At 38.5% G+C, this 22,130-nt stretch overlaps 1 protein-coding gene and 1 pseudogene across 3 annotated transcripts; one reads left to right on the top strand and one right to left on the bottom strand.

The window, feature by feature from the left end:
- The first annotated feature begins 1,674 nt into the window (after positions 1–1,674).
- On the top strand, positions 1,675–18,504 carry LOC149008495 (putative E3 ubiquitin-protein ligase ARI8). 2 transcript variants are annotated; one of them, XM_089167388.1, is made up of 15 exons: positions 1,675–2,206; positions 6,506–6,630; positions 6,949–7,057; positions 7,299–7,392; positions 8,483–8,655; positions 8,915–9,019; positions 9,112–9,200; positions 10,255–10,362; positions 10,565–10,655; positions 12,547–12,636; positions 15,709–15,756; positions 16,238–16,309; positions 16,381–16,480; positions 16,795–16,921; positions 17,221–18,504. In XM_089167388.1, the coding sequence occupies exons 1-15, from the start codon at positions 2,048–2,050 to the stop codon at positions 17,480–17,482; spliced, it is 1,752 nt and encodes a 583-aa protein (XP_089023514.1). In that variant the 5' UTR covers positions 1,675–2,047; the 3' UTR covers positions 17,483–18,504. The 2 variants fall into 2 exon arrangements, with proteins under 2 accessions (XP_089023514.1, XP_089023515.1); XM_089167389.1 differs by having other exon boundaries at positions 7,302–7,392.
- Positions 18,402–20,316, bottom strand: LOC149008496 (putative pectate lyase 18 pseudogene; annotated as a pseudogene). The gene is made up of 2 exons (XR_016175288.1): positions 19,320–20,316; positions 18,402–19,085 (listed from the first exon to the last, which is right to left on the bottom strand). The product of XR_016175288.1 is annotated as a putative pectate lyase 18 pseudogene (transcript).
- Positions 20,317–22,130: the final 1,814 nt, after the last annotated feature.

A 22,130-nucleotide genomic window follows, 5' to 3' on the forward strand; every position in this document is an offset into this window, starting at 1 on the left:
TTAAATATTGCATATGAAGTTGGTCAATGAGAATCCTATTCTATTTTAGTGGAATCAAGTGTCATTTATAATTTGAATAGTTTGAAAGTCAAATTCTAAGGCCTTCCCCAATTTGTTGAATGATAATATTTTCCATTATGATTTGATGTATTTAGACCAATTTATGCGCACTTTGACTAATCTTCAAAGAATTTCGAGAATTTCATATGATAAATACAGCCACTCTCTATGTATTGGCCATGTTCCTTTATGAAAACCATGTTTTCTCAATAAAAATATATCAATTTTGCTGTCTCTATATTGTAGATTCCGATCATGTGTCTCCAACACAAACCTAATATAATTACATGGTCTTTATTTATTTAGTAGAAAACACTCTTTTTGGCTCGTTTGACAAAAACCAACACTCATAAGTAAGAGATCAAGTGATCAAATCTCTTCGGGAATGGGGCTTCGGCCCCTTGGCTTAAACCCATAAATCAAGTAAACCCATAAATCAAGAAAGCCCACTTTGTTATTAGTTCATTAAGATTCTAATGAAATTGCAATCAAACAATCGATAGAATTTGAGATTAATAGCAACAAAACAAATAAATCTAATTAATAGAGATAAAACAAGTAAATCAAAGAAGAGGAATGAATGATGAAATGACAAAATTGAAACATAGAATTAAGGTTGGGGTAAAAGTAAAGTATTTTAATTGTAAAATTACATTTATATCATTTAATTTGGTATGATACATGTTGTTGCAGAATTCGGTCCTTCCCGTACGATCACTCGAACTTGCAAAACATGCTCGACCGGTGTGGTCGAGTTTTGTCGCCGACGAACAAGTTAGTTCAGAGTGAACAGAAGGATTAACTTCAATATCTCAATTAATTGAATAACTTAATAATGCATACCTCATAATGATGAATATGTGGGTATTTATAGATCTTAAGATATGCTACCTTAACCGGTCAAGAATGGAGTTCGAATAGAACTCTATAATTGTTGCTAACTTCCTGATAGATGAATCTTATCTACCAAGAGAGTATTACTTGAATTGTAGTTGTGGAGTTTGACCTAGACTCTAAGAGTAATACAAAATACTCGACTTGATCGGAATCCTTATCCCTATCTTTAAGGATGTTAGATGTGATTCAAATTGTACACCTTGCTTTCCTTTGTTTTATTTGTGGTCCAACCAAGGTTTGATCAAGTCAATTTTTCTTTGGTCGACCTAGGTAGGTTCAATTCCATACGGTTTTATTACATTCGACGGTACGAGCTTGAAACATGAACCGTATCGGAAGAATTCGGTTTCAGTAGAATTCGGTTTCAGTAGGTACCGTATAATTTTGAACCACTCGTACGGTTAAAAGGTTTCTACATGCAATTGATACCCTTTTGGAATAGCACATCTCAAGCGTCCATTCCACTGTGAACAAATCGTACGGATCACCTCATCGTTCTCATTGGACAGCTGGAAATCCAATGCAGTCAAAACAGTGGGCCTTCCACTGGGCTTAGACAAAGGTCGTGTATTTAATATAGTCATCAAAATTATTGCTATTCGTAATTGGACGGTTAGGATTCATTAATGGAGACGATTAGAACAATAAAACTCGTATACCGTGTACCATGGGAACACTCCACTACTTATCTTCCTTCCGCAACTTTTCATGATTTTTTATCTGAATGATGATGGAGTGAGACCGTTTCTCGCCTTCCCCTTTTCAATGGTAGCTTGAGTTTAAATTATAAAAGTCTGAGATTCATGTCTTCAAGGTAAAGATTGAAGAATAAAGAAAAAAGAAAGAAAAGAAGAATAAAAATTTTCTCTTCTCAATCTTCTCTCCAAATACCGGTAGATTTCCTATCAATCACTGTTCTACAGTTCTACAGTTCTATCTGCCTATTCGAGCTCGATTTCTCCCGATTTCATGCCCTAATTCGTGGGGTTCATCTCGTATCGTTATAAATTAAATTCTTTGGGAGTAGCAGGGTTAGGCTTTAGGAAACTCAAGGTTTTTTTCCTGGGTTTGTTGGGTTTGGGTTGTGAAGATGTTTGATTCAGAGGATGATATGCACGATGCAAACGATGTTGAGTCTTTGGACGACTTCTACAGTGGTGAGACTGCCATGGCGAGCGATGATGATGATGGGGGCTACGAATTCAATGATACTGATGATTCTGATGACAGCACTTTGCACAGGCAGCAGGTGAATTAAAAGATTACAGCTTTATGTCTTTTTCCCCCACTTTTTGCTCCGGTTTTATACTGAAAAGTTCTTTTATGCTTATCTCTGAGCTTGGTACTTTTTTGAGTTTCTAGTTGTGCCTTTTGGAATACCTGTTGATCCTAATTCTGGTATATGGGTTGTGAACTTGTGATCATGTATTTGCTTCTGATTTGCAGCCTTTAGCGGTTATGTAATTTTGCCCTTCTAGTTGATTTACTCTTTAATGTGTAAAAAAAATAGAAATTTTTAGTTATCAAGAGTAGGTCATGTGTGTTTTGTTTCAAATATTCTTTCTGAAAAGAGGAAGAGGGGTGGGGGGGGGGGGGTCCAGATATGGGTTATTTCGGACTTTACTAGACTTGGTTTGTGAATCGTGATTAGTTGAATGTAGTTCATCAGCAACTGCCGAGCCATTACTGGCAATTGCTTCGTTTGTGTGTTGGTAAAATTTGGGCCTTAATATCTTAAGAAGTCAATAAATTTAGATTTTATTTTATTTATTTATATTTTTTTCAAGTAACATTAGCCTTGTGAGGGGATGCAGAAGTCGTTTAAGTCTTGTTTCTGGAATATAGAGACTGGAAGATGCCAAATTCTTACAATGGAAGGGCCTAGTCATGTCAGAGAAGTGTTCAGGAATATAATGGTAGTTGAATTCAGCAGGTCTATTTGCCTGTTTGCCCCATTTAGCTGTAGATATATCTTGTGGAGACTGTGCATGCAGTGGAATGGGCTTTATACTCTTTCAGATTACATTTCTTTAAGCTAATTAACTTTTGGAGGATGTGAAATTTGGATTGTTCATTCCTATTAGGATGCTGGAATGAGAAAGGTTGAAGATGAACTTCTCAAATTCAAAAGTTGTTGACCATACTGTTCAGAAGTTGTATACTGCTGCCCCTGCCCTCCTTCCTTCTGCCTCTCTTTTGTTTTTTCCATGTTCACAATATTCGGAGCGGATAATAAGCTTCTGGCCGAGAAGAGGTGTTGGGGAGGGCAATTAGTTTTACTGATGATTGATGAGAACATCCATTGAGCTTCTTAAGCTGTTGGTTTGTGGAATGGAAAATGTTAGCCCTTATAAAGGTGTAAAGTAAATCAAAGCCTATTTGGAGATCTTAGTTGAACTGGACTAGTAATCCTCTAATTACCTATTGCCTTTGGCAAAGTTGTCATGGGACATAAACTTTTTTGCTTATTTTGTTTTGTGGCTCCACAACGTAGGATCCGTAGTAAGACTAGGAATCATGGAAATGCTGGAACATAGGTTCTGGTCAGCTCTCTGTGATCTTTTAGTGTTACAGATTCCTTAAGGCTACTGAGTTTTAAAAGACAAAGAAACCAGAATCGCAAAAGGAGTAAGGTACTGGTGTTCAAACTTCAAAGAAATTGATAATCATAAAATTTGAACTCAAATTTCCCATAAAGCTAGTCAAATGCTCTGTTTATGAATGAGAATGAAATATTAAAGAATGAGAACAATGCCATGATAGCTTCCACTGAGGTATCCCACTTGTGTTAGGAAAGCTTAAGATCAATACTTGATAGCAAATTCAGAAACTTATCAGGATAACAGTAAGGAATACTTGTGATGTAGCCTCAGGTGAATGAGGGCCAGTTTTGCCAAGATCTTTTAAGAGAGCCAACTCATATGGGATCAAGAAAGGGTTCCTTGAAGTTTGGGGTTAGGGTGTAGGGGTGGTTGTTCCCCAGTTGGCTTCTAACAATTTGTTTCTAATTCCCTGCTTGGGGTTTGGTTTGTTTGATGGGATATAGATGCATAAAGGTATACGGATATTTAGGGTATGAAGGATACTTTAATCCATCGCATGAGGGGTTTATAAATTCATTGATATGGGGTAGATTTGAGATGAGAGGAAAAATTCCTGTTTAGTTACATGAATCTAGGGATTTGAAGTGAAATGGGATTTCAAATCTATGGATTCATGGTTCAAAAAATTAATTGTTTGGTTAGCCTCAAATCTATCGAAGTTCTTACTTCTTAGAGTTCCGTCGGGTTTTTCCGCATGAATCACAAATTCCATCCATTTTATACTTAGGGTGGAATTCATGGATTTCACCCAATTCCCAAGAATGTCTTAATTCACATTTTTAGGCAAAAAAGTGAACTTCGTGGATTTCATGTATCTAGGGATGTTTTACAACCAAATAGGTTTGAATCTCTGATTCATGAATCCAGGGATTTCAAATCCCTAGATTCAGATGACCAAACAGGCCCAGGGAATGCGGTAAAACTTGAAAGGAATTAATATTTTAATCCTTAGAAATAATATTTTCAAGTTTCAGTGATTTTGGATGAGCAGTTTGGGAGATATTGAGTTTCTTGATTTTGGTGGGACAATAGGGTGAAATAACTAGGATGGGTAAATCTAGGGTTTGGTTAGTCTAATGGGGCTGAAATTGAGATGGAAGGTCACTAGGGTTGGGGGGATGAGGTTCCTAAAGTTTGAGAAGGATTTAACAGGTTAGATTGGCATTGAATTTTGAGTCTTTAAAAGAGTCCAAAATTTCAAGAAAATAAAAAGAGGGTGATATGAGAAGTGGAATGAATTAATTGCTGACATGTTATTACCTTTAATGGCTTGAGATGGATATGGAATAGTGGAGGCAGGCTGCACACACTGCCAAAGGGGAATTCTTCAAATAGAAAACCCTAGGCTGCTTACTCAGTTACATGGAGGTCCCTTACCATTGATGAGAAGCTCTACTAACACCTTGCTCGTAGGCAGCAACACACTTGTTGTTAATTGTGTTCTCAAACTGTCCCTGTTACATGACCAGGGCTTTATTTATAGCCTTACATAAGGACTTGTAGTGAAATTAGGACTTAGAAACTGACTTTCCTAGTTGTACTTAACGTACTAATCCAAATTCAAGTAGGATCCTCGTAACTAAACTTAAAAGGACTTCACATCATATCCTAAACTGAATCAAGCCTAACTTAAACTAAAATAAAGCATGAAAAAGACTATTCTGCCTTATAACGTAAGGTTGGCAGAATTACTTAATTAGACCAATTAAACTAAAATACAAACCTATTTTTGTACTTGGCCTAAGCACTATCTTATGGGCTCGTAGAATTGGCCCATGACCTGCTGAACAAAGGCCCAACACCCATATCTATCATACGTTGATTTCGAAGGGAAGTTGATTGTAGCTCCCGACAGGTATGGCTCGTTGGGGGTGTTGGGGGGTTCGTCTAGAGTATCTTCCTTTTATATCCGATAGGAGGGGCAACTGGGGTCTCTTCCTTGAGATTTATTGTGGTTCTCAACAGTTAGTGAGTTGGTGCATTGGGGATTTTGTTTAGTTTCTTTTATATGCAGTGATTTCATATTGGCTCCTAAGTAAAAGATGGTTTTGTTTGCATAGATGGGGGTCAGCAAATTCTGCTAGTTGGTCTAGAATCTGCTAAGTTTGAAACCTGCAAACTGTTCAAGCTCATTTGGAGACCAGCTGATTTATGGACATGCCTTTCAGTGTATGGGAATGGGATTTCTTGCTCTTTATTATTTCTTAATTTGGATCCTCAAATGGGCATTCCTTGCTTTTGAAGTACTCTCAATGTGAGTGCTTGAAGCATTGCCTTCAGGCTTTATCTGTCAAGTGATTTCTTAGCCATGAGGGAGAAAAGTCCCTCAGGATGGTCCAAGACTGAATGAATGTGGTATCAAATATTGATGTGAAAGAGCATGATCTCAGCTGCTTTGCAATGATAAATGAATGCTTGTACTCTTTCCTCCTCTAAGAAAGAAAGAGAGACTCCTTATGAGAGTCAAGGGCAAAGGAATATGGTATCAAAAAGTGATTTGTGAAAGAGCATGGCTTCAGCTGCCTCACGAAATAAAATTTGTATGATGATCACAACCCTTTTCTTGCTTAGATATTTCATTGTGGAGAGATGCTTCTTCTAGATGTACTAACAGATGCTTAAGATAGAGTACCTCAATGATAAAAAGGAGAAAGAATTAACCATGATTATGCTATTCAATCTTTTTTTGCTTAGATAATTTTTTTTAGTGAGAGATGCTTATATATTTCATTACTAAATTTGGGAAGGTTCACAGAAGTATACCATCTTGTGAATTGTTCAATCAAGTTTCAATTTTCCAAGTTTTAACTTCAGTCCCTTTGTTGGTGTATGTATTATTCTGCGATGAACATATGTGCATTTTGTTACTCCAATTTATTACCATATTTAATTGTAACTTGTCATTCTTTACTTTGGATTTTGATCTTGTGGGTATGGCATTTCAGCAAAACTATACCATTTTGAATGAGATAGATATACGTCATCGCCAAGATGAGGATATTACCATGATATCTACTGTGCTTTCGATATCAAGAATTTCAGCTAGCATCCTGCTCCGCCACTATAATTGGTAACAGGCCTCACCCATTCCCCCTGTTTGTGCTTGTCATCTACTTGTAGCTACTTGTTGGCAAAATTTCTGTTTTTAAGACATTGAATCGTAGAGGTGAGCTCTAATCTATGTGGAATATTTTACATCCTGATCTTATTTCTGTAAAGCAATGGTCGCATATACCACACGATTTATTAGTCTATGACATTTATCCTTCTCTTCTAAATTATATGGGCTCCACAATAGTATTTTCTCCCCTGCAAAATCAATAGTATCTTCTTTTATCCTTCGGTGTCTTATATATTGATCAGAAATTTTAGTTTTCTGGTTTGCCAGGAGTGTCAGTAAAGTGCATGATGCATGGTTTGTAGATGAGGAAAAAGTACGCAAAGCTGTTGGTTTGTTAGAGAAGCCAGTGGTTCAAATCCCTAGAAGTGTTAAAGAAGTAAGTGTCTGTCACGTTGATCTTAACTTTCTTAATCAAGGTATTTTTAATTCCTTTCTTCTTGTTTGATATGGTGGCCAAACCTTTGTGGCATGTATTTTGTTTCTTACCTTGAGGTTGCTTACGTGTTATATCTGGTTCTGCATACTTATTGTGAATGTTGCTTTGGTAGCAGCTTTGCCTCACTATTACGTTAGGCTTCTTGCTCACGCTTGTTAGAAATTGATGCCTTTGTTTGTAGCAGCTGACTTGTGGAATCTGTTTCGAAACATATCCTCGTGACAGAATGATTGCAGCTGTTTGTGGCCATCCCTTTTGTGGTGCATGTTGGGCAGGTTTGTTTCACTGTTGTTGGCTAGATTTTCTTATTCTTTTTCTTTTATCATTTTTTCCCCAAGCATATATATGTCCCAAAAGTTCATGTCTTATCTGTCTTGAGTCAGTGTGAATCCGTCAACTATTGGTAGAACAATGATTTTGGCAGTACTTCTTCTGGGCCTTACTAGCTTTGTTCTCCTTCAAAATTATGTTTGTAGTTATGTATTCACATATTCACAGTAGTGATAACAACATTTTGCTGTTTGTTAGATTGAACTTGTCTTACTGTGGCATTTTGTTTTCATAGTACTATCATGTATGGGCTTCTTGTTTATTCCACGAGTTCTGTGCTGCATTAGCCAAGAACCTTTGGTGATTCTGACATTGAACTTCCTTCGTAAGAAACTTTGGTTTTGTTTTTTGGAATGATTTACTTTATGTCTGATGATTCATTAGTGAGACCATAATTGCTTTTCACAACAGCAATTTTGCTGGCCCTGCAAAAGTGCAAATTGTTAATCATGAACTGCCATTAGCAGCTTATCTTGTACTCAAATTTGCTACACTGGTATGTCCATCCTTTCTTGATGTGTAATGTTGAACCGTGGAGGAATGGTTGATTAGTTGAGCTTCTGAAGACAGTTTAGACAGCTTTGGATACAAAGGGAGAAGTTTCAACCATGGTGGTGGGTCATATGATCTGAATTTGGTCACCAAATTTGACATATGTACATGATAAAGAGACATCCACCATCTCTCATGTAGTTCAAATTATATTGCCTGATATGCAATGACTAAAAACTGTCTGTTATGCTAGTTTTGCATTATTTTTGTTTATTTTGCCCAGAGAATGTATGTTGGACTTAAAAATAATGCCACACCTTAGATGTTTATTTTGCACTAATCAATGTAAGATCTCTGGCTTCAAAGATTCTTTTGTTGGTAAGCTCTTAAGCGCAGGTTATTTACAGTATATTATATCTGGTCCAAAAATATTGTTGCAGTTATACATATTTTTTTGTTAAGCTCTCTTTCTTTCTCTAGATTGCTTGTTTTGTCTGACCCATCTGCTTCTGAAGTTGAACCTAAGGTAGTCTTTTGTGTCAGGTTATGTTAGCACCTCAATTAATGATGGTCCTGGCTGTTTGATGCTGCGATGTCCTGATCCATCATGTGGGGCTGCTGTTGGCCAAGACATGATATCTATATTGGCTTCTGATGAAGATAAGGAGAAGTATTCTCGCTACCTTCTTAGATCTTATATCGAAGACAATAGGAAGGTACTTGCTATTGCATATTACTACATGAATTTCGTCACTTGTATTCAATTTGTTTACTCCTGTAATATGTGTAAGAGGAAATCGAAGGAAAAGAAGATATGTAAGAGCAAATCAAAAGAAAGGCCAAGAAAAAAATTCTTTTGATAAATAAACCTACTCTTTCCCTTGATAAATGGTGAATTGTCTACTGTACTTTTTGAGCAGTGTTGCATTGTTTTCATCTGTTTAATGATGCTATTCTCCATCCTTTCTTTTGCAGACTAAGTGGTGTCCTGCTCCAGGCTGTGAATATGCTGTAGATTTTGTTGTTGGAAGTGGGAACTATGATGTTTCTTGCCACTGCTCGTATAGTTTTTGCTGGAACGTAAGTGCCTTCTGATTGGTTAGCCACAAAAAAACCTCTTATTTAATTTATAACGGGATGAAAAGTTAAAGTTTTTGAGTTCAATCTTGCAGTGTACAGAGGAAGCACACCGACCAGTGGACTGCAGCACAGTAGCTAAATGGATTTTGAAGAATGGTGCTGAATCCGAAAATATGAATTGGTATTCTAAATTGTCTGACTGGTTTCCTCCATTGTGATGTGTCAAAATTTATGCAATGTGATTATTAGGTTTTTAATGTTGCCTCAATTGGATGATGGACAATATCCAAGATCTAATAAGGAAAACAACAGACCAAATTAAGTTTTGTAGGGTTTGGCTGAAGGGGTACAGGGTTAGGGTGCTTAAACTTACATTTGATCCTGATTGTTTTCAGTTTCAAATTCAAAATTCCTAGTTTAGGCTTTTGAGAGAACTAGGGTTTCATGGGGAAGATTAGCGCTGTTACCTGGAGCCTAGTGCTAGGGAAGGTGTAGGGATGATGGTCCTAAAAGGGGAGGGATTTCTATGGTGGGGAATGGGAGATATGGGAATCAGGGTTTTGGGGAAGAAGAAGGATTTTGGATTTTATGGTTTTTAGTGGGTAATTAGGGTTGGGGCTGGGTTGGGATGCTAGATGCGAGTTGGGGGAGGGAATTGGGAAATAGGCAGTTTAGGGTTTGGAGTAAGAAGCGGCACCACAAGGGAACATCAGCTTGTTTTAGGTGTATGTTTAGTTGTTATTTCATACTCTTGTTTCGAATAAGCCCATGAGTATGATTTTGATGGGTTTTTTAGCGTGTTTCCATCCTAAACTGACTATCCTTGAGCTCTTGGTATGTTAAAGGTTCGCAAAAGTCGTCCATGTAGTTTGAGGTGGAAGTTTACTGGAATCTAAGTGCTATGTGATTGGAAAGTAGCAGGTTTTAGCAGTTATGGAATAATTTGAATATCTATTATATGCTTTATGCCTATATCAGCTAGTCTAAGAACCGAGTTAAATGGGCTGATGATGTGGATATCTAATTCCCTCTGTTTACATGAAGTGGCCTCCAAATAGTGTTTGCTATGTTCTTTCATTAACTTCTGATAAATATTATATGCCCTTCCTTTGAATTTTAGATTCTAATATCATGTCTTGTTTCCTGTACAGTTAACCAATGCACTTGAGTTAATTGTATATCATTTTGTTGCATCTTTTCCAAAATTCTAATCTATGTTTTTATATGATTTTCAGGATATTAGCTAATTCGAAGCCTTGTCCCAAATGCAAGCGCCCAATTGAGAAGAACCAAGGCTGTATGCATATTACATGCACACCTCCTTGTAAATTTGAGTTTTGCTGGTAAGATACTAAATCTGTGTATATCTTTCAGTATTTTGTTGCTGTAGTAGGTAATTAAGTCATTAACTATGGATTTTATGACTCTAATATAATAGTTTTTAGACTGATGAATTTCATTCTGCCTGTGAATTTTCCCTTCATATCATAATACCTTTGGTTTCGTTTGTTCTAATGGGCGGCGCTTAACTTTAAACGATTGCAGGTTGTGTCTTGGTGCATGGACAGATCATGGTGAGAGAACAGGTGGTTTTTATGCATGTAACCGTTATGAGACAGCAAAGCAAGAGGGGGCTGTGAGTTGTTTTTTCCCTTTTTATTTATTTATTTACAAATTATGTGTATGATATATACACACATGTCTCTGTGTGTGTATGTGAGAGAGAGACAGAGATTCTGCTTTTCTTTCATTTTAGTGGGATAAACTTGTTCTCACTACACATGATGATAAGCGCATTGTAACCATGACTCTCATTCTACCACATGGAAGAGTGACATGAGAAATTCAATTGTATATCTCAGAATTGGCCAGGATAACCTATATCAATTTGTCCTTGAATCAAATATTCTCCCTAAAATGTATTATCAATATCCTCCCATGAATTTCTGCACAGCCTCTTTGTGAACCTGAATTTTGTAAGTTCTGTTCTGCATGGTGGATGACTCATGACTCCCAGTGGCTGAAATATGACATGTGAATAGAAGGTTGTGATATAGATCAAGAGAGTTGCCATAACAAGTGTTCATGCAAGAATAAGCTCAAATCCTAGTCTAGTACTCTAGTAGTTAAATAAGTAGTCTAATGGGTTATATGGGTAATGGGCAGGAATTTTTTAATCTTTTTTACTGCAGTGGGCCTATTCAGAAAGCCTGGATATGACAGCAATTTAACTATTTAGTTGTTTCTAATCGTCTTTAGGTTGGGAAACCCTGGGGATGTCAATAGGTTACTATCATTGTTCGTTGTGAAAGACCTTGAGAATTTATTATTCATTTAAAATTTGAAAAGGTCCCAAGCCTTTAGAAATGTGCACACCATTAAGTCTAAAATGAAGGACCATTGGAGGTTTTTTAACTGAAAACTTGGACGATATTGAGTTTATCAATTATTCTGTAAGAAACAGAGCCTGCAGGGAGATTCTCTTCCGGGTGAGAGGGTCAAATGGTTGGTGAGATGCATGATTCAAGGTCTCAATTTTATACTTGGTTTTGGATGGAGAAAACTGAACTAGACTGAGATCTTGGCCAGTTGGTGCCTTTTGTTTTGGAACTTGAAGCCAGGATTTGGGTGGGTCTTTAACTTAATTACATCATGAGACATGGTTTAATGTCTGTTTTGTGGCATTTAAACTCAATGGCACTAATCGGATTTCGAAATATCAATGTCCATATCAGAGTTTGACTTTACACCCTAGGTTGATAGGCTACATTGCATCAATAGCTTCTAGTGTACACATAATGTAGTGGTAGAAAGCATACAATTAAGGTAAAATACAAAGATCTTAAGTCGATGCTGTTTCCTTAGCTCGTCCTTTGTCTCGTCTCCAACTTTTAAAAAAGTCAAGATATCTCAGGAGTCTTGGTGAGACCTCGTGCCATGGTGAAAACTATATAGCCTAGGAGTAAGGTGAGACTCGTCAAGTCATGTCTTCCTATCATTCTTCTTCAATCTTTTTTCTTCTATCCTGTGTCTGCGGTTTGATCGAGTAAATTCAGTTTATTTTAATTTAGTTACTTCAGTTCCTATGGAGTATTTAAAGGCACTGTATTGCTTACTGTTAGGGCATTATGAAACCCAAGAAATAGTGTTTTTTACAGTCATTACATACCTGCAGTGCCCTTTTTGTAATAACTCAAATTTTTTTTTTATCCTAAATCAATCAGCAGCAGGTCTATTTTTGAGTTTTGAGAATTTCCCTTAATTTGATCACTTTTGGGTACTTTTATCCTATTATCTAGGCATGTCTCTGAATTTACTAAAAATCTTGACCAGACTCCATTACCATGGGTTCTTGTTGTCCTTAAAATTTCAGCCCCATCTGAGTTGCCATGTCATGGATATGATGGTTACAAAAATCAAATGTCATCAGTGTGGTGATAATGAGTTAAACCCTTTTTTTCCCTTCCCAAATCTGGTATATTTGATTTAGGGCTGCAGTAACTTTTGTTTTATGCTGTTGATTATAGTATGATGAGACAGAGAAAAGGCGAGAGATGGCTAAAAATTCTCTTGAGAGATATACTCATTATTATGAACGTTGGGCAACCAATCAGTCGGTATGTTGGTTCTATGATATTCTAGCGAGCTTTTTGATGTAATTTTTTTTAAAGCTATGTTTCTAGATATTTGTGCATAATTATCATACCTTTAGCTGAATATTGTTACCTTTAGTGCTTGCAATGTCTCCCCCCCCCCCCCTTCTCTTTCTTGGTAGGATGCTTGGTGATGTTTGATGCTAGTGTGACATGATTTTTTGGTTATATTGAGTATTGAATTCTCAGGATTTTGATCTGTTTGCACTTTTTGGTTTATTTCTTAGATACCTGTGATAAATTAAACAAGCAATGGAACTTCTTTTCATTATGATAGATGATGGTGATGTTACTCTTGCCTATCATGAATAGCATGTTCGTGGGAAACTATTTTGGGATGTTCGGTGATTGAGTTTTAATGTATTTGTGTTACAGGGTAATATATTTGCAACAGCTAAAAGAGAAGAACCTCATATGCATTTTGAGTGAGACCTAAGGTTTTCTAGAAGGATCAAGTAATGTGTTTTTTTATTCTTGATTGTACTTGTTGATCTCGGTTGAGATACTGACATTTTATACAGTAGATTAGACGGAGATCTTGTACTAGATATTGTACTTTCTTGACTCGTGTGGTCTTGTCTTGGTCCACTAAATAACCGAGATCGTGGACCGTGTCATTGAGCTCAAGTGGTTCATAATTATATATATGGGATGGATCTGGCACATGTCTCCTTGGGGATGATACATGAAAGACTGGATATTGGACATGGCCAACTGTAAGGTTATCCTGTGTGTCACATTACCGATTCCATTTCTAACACACATGTCTAGGGCTTGGTTTACCCTTCTTACCTAATCTCTTACTCCTTTTATAGGAGCCACTCTAAGAAATAGGGCCCCCCCACTGCAAACTCCAAGTCCTTGTCATCATCATAACTCTTCTGCTGACTATGTTCCGTGTTGAATAAACTTTGACTCTGTCTCAAGTCTTCTGTTGTATCACTGGTATTAACAGTTTCCTCTTTCCAATCTCATTCCAATACAAGTGGATATATTCCCTGCCATATAGTGCTTTATAAGTTGCCATGTCAATGGTTGCCTGAAAGTTATTTTAAGCCGACTTTACTAATGACAAATACTCATATCAACTACTGCTGAAATCTACCACAAGTCCTTAACATACTGTGTAGGGTCTGGATAATTCTCTTTGACTGTCCATCAATCCAGGATGAAATGCGGTATTTAAGTTGCATTGAGTACCCAGTGCCTGTTGCAACTTGCTACTATGATTCTTTTGCAGGTCCTTGGGTTGGCTCTCTTGATAAATGAAAACGGTTAACACCACCTACAAGGTTGCTGCATTCTCATCAGGGAAAAAAAGGCTCTGTGCAGGAATTAACAGTGTCATTCATTATTGTCTAAACCTGCTGAATCGGTTCTCCATGTGTACTTATATTGCGGAACTGAAGGCTGCTCCACTGAAGTCAGGTGAAGCGAGAGAAAGATATGGAATATGGGGGAGAAGCAGAGAGTAATGCAAAAAAGTTGACCTTAAGCCAGAGAAACCAGAGGGAGGATCAATACAATATTGAAGACAATATAATAACTAGCATTGTTTTTTGATTTTCCCCCTCTTCTTTTATAACATATGAAAGAAGAACATGGAAGGATAAGAAGGGGACATAGAAGAAGGATAGATAGAAGAAAGCGGGTAGGGGATGGGCTATTTTAGCCCCGGGTCTTTGACCCAGCAGCTATCTCAGTTGTTGAACATGGAATTTACTCCATTACTGAGGCTGCTAGGCCACAAATCAATTTATTCAAAAGTCTTCATTTCTACTGCAATGTAAGGGCCTATTTATAGCATAGTTAAGGCATCGCCTAGGCGTCCTAGTGTCACCTTGTACCCTTGCTTGGTGTCGCGTTGGTTTTTGTTAACCTCTATCGCCTTGCCTTGTCGCCTTTGCAACCATGGTTTATAGCTTGGCTAAAGCTTCACAACAAATAGAAATTTCATAGACTAAAAATAAAAATTAATATTTTTGTTACTAGTGACAATAGAATCTTATGGAAATAGAAACTAGTTTACATTTGAAACCTCTAGGCTTTATATTTCAGCCACATTCATAAATAATTAGAATAGAAACTAAACTAAAGTCCTAAATCTCCCAAGAATAAAATCTTCATGCAATCTCGTTTCAGGCACCACAAAATATTCAATGAATATTCCCAATATGCCAAATAGTGCACTTTGACGCTGTTTACGTGAACAGTGTTTTGCCTTTTTGGTTCTTCATCCAAGCTTCTATTTGGAGGTAGGGTGGCCCTATGCGTTGCACCATTGAACCAACAAAACTTGCCACATCATCAAAGCAGGCTGCCTCTTGACAGCAGTCATGTCCCACAACTTTGCTGGGCTGCTTTTGGGGATTCTTCTTATAGGTATGTATGTGCTTTTGATCTACATCAGAGAGCCTAGATCAGTCTCCGGTTTCTGACGAGGTTTTGTTGGTGCCTGGTAATAAGGCCCACAATTCAATGGGCAAAGGTGGAAATATGTCTAGTGGGGCTCCCCAAATGTAGTTTTCAATATGTGAGGTGCCATAGACTTAGTTTTCTCAACTGTTGCACACCTCTGCCATAATTTACCCATGCCCTCATGAGAACACAGTGGGATGAGCTCCCAAATAAAAAAACAAAGGAACTACTAGATAACTTTGTGTTCATTTTCCACCTTTCACTCCTCATGAGCTCAGCATGCTTCACATTGTTCAAATCAATGATCTGAAACTGCTATCCTGCTGGCAGCTAAAGTTTTGCTTTGGCTAACATGTACTAGCAGATTTCTCTTAATTGTTTATCTTTACATGTCCTCTGTATCAAGTACTTTGTTCGAATTTCAGGATGGAAATGGGAGATAGTAAGTATGTCAGGAATTTTCTAGCATTTTTAAATTGCATGGTTTTCCATTTGCAAATTAGTGGTCTGTCACAGGCTATCATCTCATAATATTCAATTGTGTATCTGAAGTCTTCACGTACCTTTTCCTTTGTAGCAAAAACTGATGTTGACTTGCATTTTTTTTTGGGGGTACAGTCGAGGCAAAAGGCTCTGGCAGATTTGAACCAAATGCAAACTGTGCATGTAAGCTATTTACGTATTTATTGTGTTTTTTGTTGGTCCATTTTGGATGCTTAAAGTTACTTGTTATTCTGCTAATCTCTGTTTTAAGAGATTGTATGCCTTCAAATATGTTTATGCAAGATGCTTATAAAATGTCCTGCAATATGTTTTGTTGTGTTTCAGTAGAAGCATGAACTAAACCGTACCCTGTAAAAATTAGTGATTGTTTACCAGACAAGAAGAGACAGTTGTGTTTGTTCACAGGTGCTTCCTGTGTGTTAACGTTTTCATTCTGTTGCGGTTGTTTTCAACCTAGATATCCCAACTACAATTATCAAATTAGAGTAAAAACCAATATAACTGTAACATTATTCTTCATTTGAGTATTTCTATGCTCTGCATGGATTCTCTTTTTCACATGTTTTATGTACACTAAAGATGTGAAAGTGATTTTTTGCCTTTCATAATTTATATTTGGATCTAATAATATTCTCTTGTACAGCTTGAAAAGCTGAGTGACAAGCAGTCCCAACCTGAGTCACAGCTCAAATTCATAACAGAGGCCTGGCTACAGGTAAAATTGAATTCCATCAGCTTGCATTAAGTTATCCTTGCCATCTCTTCTGACTCCATTTATGTACTCAGATAATTGAATGTAGACGAGTGCTGAAGTGGACCTATGCCTATGGATATTATCTTCCTCAGCATGAACATGCCAAGAGACAATTCTTTGAGTACTTACAAGGTAATCTCATTTTTAGACTTCAGTTTTTAAGAATGCTGATGCATGATGTCCAAGGTGACTGGGTGCCTTGAGGGGAGAACAAAAATAAAAGCACCCACTAGGCTCCATCGTTTACTCCCCCTTATTTTAGTAGGCGCCAGTCTTCTTCGTCTGGCCACATTGCATCAATATGGATCAAATAATCGACACTCTTGATCTATAAACTCAGCTGATTATGGGACGTATTTTCATTAAATCTGGTGCTAACCTTTTCTTGTGGCACCTGACAGTTTGTTGGGTTCGTAGGTCTTTAACATCTCTAGCTTGTTTGGCAGGTGAGGCGGAGTCTGGATTAGAGAGGCTTCATCAGTGTGCGGAGAAGGAACTACAAGTTTATCTGAATGGAGATGGCCCAGCTCCCAGCTTCAATGAATTCCGTACAAAGCTGGCTGGTCTGACCAGGTAACTTAAAATTTTACTAAGTTTGACGAATTTGGGATATTTTGGGAGTGGGAAAGAGGGTGTAGCATAATGGTCCACAGGGCAGACTAGTGTTTTATTGCTTCTCCAGGAACCATATCTTGGGATTTGAGAGTAAGGGCAACAAATACCTCGTAGATAGGAATGCCATAAAAAAGGGTCTATTGTACGGGTTTTGTTTTATCCGTCGACAGATCTTACGGGTAGATACTGTAGTGTTTGACCTGGAATGCCAATGTTTTCTGAAGTGGATTTTTTCCCTTGTCTATTTTGAATTTCAGTGTGACACGGAACTATTTTGAGAACTTGGTTCGAGCATTGGAGAACGGTCTGTCGGATGTGGATAGCCAGGGCACTTGCAGTAGGGCAGGAAGCTCCAAGGGCTTGGGTGGCAAGGGCAGAGGTGGAAGGGGCAAGGGAACATTTAAATCTAGTGGCCCTAGCCGAATCTTGGATGATTCAGGCTGTTGGTCATGTGGACACTGTATCTCGGCCAATCCAAGGTCTGCTACCACTTGTGAGACATGCCATCAGCATCGGTAAGCACGTTCCTTGATTCATGGTATTTACAAGAGCCGACACCGATGGGATGTGGCAATCTGGAACTAGCATGGCCGGTTTGAGTGGGTAAAATCCCGGTTGCGAGCCGGCGGTCGGGGGTCACCCCTAAGGTTGTGCATGCATTGAATAGCGAGAAAGATGGAATTAAGTATTGTAAGAGGCGGGGTTTTTTTTCTTTCTTGGTGGGGGGGGGGATTGGAAGTAGAATTGAAGGTGAAGCAGCCCTTCCTTTTAGGTGTTTCTGTACTGGAGAAAGGGAACACTGGATCATTGTGTATATATACACTCTGTTGTCGAAACTGGTTTCCTTACTGATCAAATATAATGGAGTGGCGACTGGGGCTAATAACAAACTTAATTGTAGCCCCTTGCGGAGCCTAGAATGTAACTTTAGCCATCTATCAAGTTCTTGCTGATGGAATGTATATTCATTTAATCTGATGTTGGGTATTGTTAATATGATTGTTGCAGTTGACATGTAAGTGCTAGTAACTATAAACATGGACATACCTTCTCAACAGAACTATCACATCTCTGAGACTTGACAGCATCATATAGGAATTTCTTGACTACTTTGTTGTTGAACTGTGAGTACTACATCATGTACCTTCTCAGGAATGGGATCCTTGAAGTTGATAATCCTTTCTTGCTGCTTACCCAGATGGAACATTCATCTCTAATCTCAAACTGAGCAGTTCCAGATTGGAAGAGAATTTGATCCCAGGACCCATGAATTGTGTATGATGGTATGCAGTGGGATGGTTTACTGGCAAGGAAGGGGATTTGGAATCCTGGGTCTACAAACAATGACTCAAAAAAACTACTATTTCCTGCAAAATTTATACCCTATATGGCTAATATATCCAATTTTTGGACACCAAAAATAAGAAGAAATAAAGCATTATAGAATGCAAAAATAAAAAATGCACAGTAGAACAACTAGAAAAGATAAGAATTTAGAGGGTGGTGATGGGGCACTGCTCCCATAATCCACTCCTCCTCCTCCTACAAAAGGTCCCCAGGTTGCACCCGTACCAGAACCTGTACCTGTTCCAGCACCAGTTCCACTGGCACCCATACCCGGATCAGTCATGGACCCACCACAAATGGTAATTGGAGTGGTCCCACTAGTATACTTAACCAAGCCCATTACACCAGCATTCATGGTTAACTGGTCAATGACCCATGCTGATTTGGGTTCAGTACTTGATGCTAATTCATACTTAACCCCAGTTCCTTCCCCTGAAGGAACAAAGAAGGCTCCATTGATTAACATGTCTCCTTCAGTTCTCCAATCCCACTTGACCCATTCACTCTCTGGGGTGTCCAGTCTCCTTGTAGCTTCCTTTGCATTTGGGTTTTGCGGTGCCGTGAATCTATTACCTTGGCTGTTTATCGTCGGGTTTGCGCTACCACCGATAGCATATATCACCCATTGTGTGTAATCGTTATTGACAATGTGGAAGTAACCATGCCTGCATCTTGGCATCCTCTGTCCAAGGCCCTCGCCAAAATGATTCAGCGCCACCGTGACTTGCATGCCGGAGTCAGCTACGTAATTGTCATTGTGCCCTAACAGCATCACCTATTGAAAAATAATTAATTTCATTAATTAAGAAAAAATTTTGAATAATTTTTTCTACTTCAAAATTCAGTCCCTGTGGATACATGATTAATCAAAACCATAGGCCAGTAACATACAATATAAGCAAGTTCATCTGTCAGGAAAATCCCCCCACCTAGGCTAACGATGAGCTTTTGAAAGACTACAGATTTGTACAAAAATCATAAAACACAAAAATGAAAAATCCAACATCACCTTGTCATGGTGGGAGAAATGGTTGTTTGATACTGTGATGCCGGTGGAGCCTAGAGTAATGTCAATGAGGCCATCGGTGCAACGAGAAAGGGTGCAATGGTCTACCCAAATCTTGCTTGAACTCATGATGGTGATACCATCTCCGTCCGATTTTGCCGGAACACAGTCATGAATATGAACATTGTGGATGATCACATTACTAATCTGATCTAGAATAAGGCATCCAGCACCAACAATGTGGACATTGGCACCACGGCCATCTATTGTTTTGAAGCTAGTTATCATGAGTTTCTGTTTGAGCTTGATGGTCATGTCAGCAGAGAAGATGATCCATAAAGGCTGGTTCAAGGACATACCATATCTTAATGTGCCCGGCTTCAAGCCAGCGTCGGATGAGTCAGTAACAATATAGGTCGGACCCCCCTTGCCACCGATTGCTTCACGGCCAAAACCAATGCCACAATCAGCCAAACTCTGCCTGTTGGATGCCCAATTGGGGTTGCACCGCCAACAGTCATCTATCGGGTTTCCGGTCGGGCACGCAACTGTTTGATCCTTCTCATGAAAACCCAGAAGTTGCCTTCTTGAAAGGGACTCCTTGAACCTCCATTTCACCTGTTGAACAACTGCTTCAGGGTCTGGGTGCTCATGAGGAAGAGTAAGGTTGAGGGTTGCAGAGGTTAGGGAAGAAAGAAGGCTAAAGAAACAAAAGATGAAGGGAATGCATGGCATCTTGATCAAAGGTGGTGTTGAGGAGAGTTCTAGTGAGCTTGAGGGGTTTTTTGCCTTCTTGTTCAATGCAGTTGAGATGCATAACTAGTTAAGGAAGTCAAGATATACCAAATATGTATCTTGTTTAAGTCATTGATCGGATTAACACACCACTTTCTGTTCAGGATTCTGGGTTTCTGTTTATTTTAGCAGCAAGCAAGAGAAAGTCCCAGAGGTGATGGAGACGCCATGAGAGTGAAGAAGAGATGAGAATCTCTCTCTCTGAAGATCTCTCATGGGAGCTACATTCCTGTCTTGCATGCTAATCATCCTAAAAGGAATCCAAAAGGCAAAGAAACTGTCTTTCTTCTAAAGGTGTATTATTTTGTGAGAGGATAAAGGGAAGGAAGGAAGGGAGGAGTCACAGACATGTCTGCTGATGAGGCTTTTTGTCAAAATATTAATTTCCAGTAATGCATTTCTACTTTTCCCTACTCTAAATTTCTGTTTGTTCAAGAAAGATAAGGAAAAGAAGAAAATCTTATTCTTCGTCGAGTCATAAAAGTAAAGAATTTGTCTGAGATTCCATGAAACTTAACCTCATCATCCCATAGAGCTATGAATAACTTCAAGATGAAGTAGCCGCCAAACAGATAAGTGTGAGTGGTAAGCACCTTTTTCTTAGTGAGTTGTACAGTAGAGAACTTTTGCAGTTGGTTCTGATCCTCAGGCTCCCCAATTTCACAATTCTTGCTTTCTTTTTGATCCGTTTCTATTTGTTATATGTTATTGTATTTTTGATCTAGGCAGTTATAACTTCTAACTCGAAGACATCTGAAGTCAAACCATCAAAGGCCCTTGATGGGTAATGATCTTTTGTCTTTTTTAATATTCACACTTCTCTATCACATACTAAGAAAGGTGATTTACCTTTAAATTTTTACAAGATGAATTAAAGATAAAACCTCCAGTGGATCGAACCTCTATATCTTGATAGGCAAAAAATCCAAACTATTATCATATGAGCTTAGTGGCAATTCATCTCCAACAAGTGTCAAACTTAAACCCATAAAAAATGAATCTGAATCCTCTACACACACGGCCAGGTAAAATTCCAATCCACTTGACATGTGTCCAATCTAAAAACATAATAATCTAGAAACACAATTCTCTTTTTTAAGAAAAGAGAAAACTTTAGATTTGAAGTGGAACCAAATATTCTTTTGGGATATACAGGAACCAAATATTTCTTTGTCAAAAATGGGCCTAATAAAATTTCATTAAGGGCAACAAAGTAGACAAAGATTGTATCTCACCTTTTTACTAAAAAAGAAAGAAAGATCGTGTTATATATATATATATCATTGTGTTCAGCAGAAACAAGCACTAGGCATCACGCGACGTCGTGGGAGTTCGTACCACCCGGAGCCCAAGAGGACTCGAGCGCGGATATTGAAGAAGCCCGGAAGGAGAGTGAACGGAGGAAGAGATGGAATGGAGCGGTTTGCTCTGATCTAAGGCCCCGTGGGGGCGAGGGCCTCCCTCCCGCCAAAGACAAGCCGCTCGGCAAAGTCCTAGATGCATGGCGTAACCGGTTCTCATCTGCCCTTCTCTCGCCACCCCGGCCAGTGGGCGGGCCTACCACCTTTCTTTTTCAAGGTTGAGCTTTATATATATATATTTTTTCAAGACACAAGACAAAGTCAGTTTCCAACTTCAGTGTGCGGTCGATTATGGGGTGGTTTACTTATGAGGTGATCATTAGATCCATAAGACTACCAATGTCAGGATTAACAGATCCTGGAATTTTTTTCCTCTGAAAATGCTCTTCTTACCCTGCGAGGAGAGTAGGTGGGGTACTGGCACATAACTTGCAAGAAAACCCCAAGTCCTCCAGTGGTGGAGGGGAGACGAACAGGGGCAAGAAGCCCCAGTGTTGATGACAAACTCATAGCCACTTCTTTAGAATCGTATGCAAGTCTCCATTGTCATGAAGTTGTACCTGGTAAAGGGCAAGTTAGGGACCCATGGAAGGATTACAGGGAGATTTAGGTTGATCGATCATTGGTCCATTAGAGGGTCAATCTAAACCCTCTTAGC

The sequence above is a fragment of the Hakea prostrata genome, chromosome 8, assembly GCF_041222555.1.
Source record: "Hakea prostrata isolate BN-2017 chromosome 8, UWA_Hpros_2, whole genome shotgun sequence".
Lineage (NCBI taxonomy): Eukaryota > Viridiplantae > Streptophyta > Magnoliopsida > Proteales > Proteaceae > Hakea > Hakea prostrata.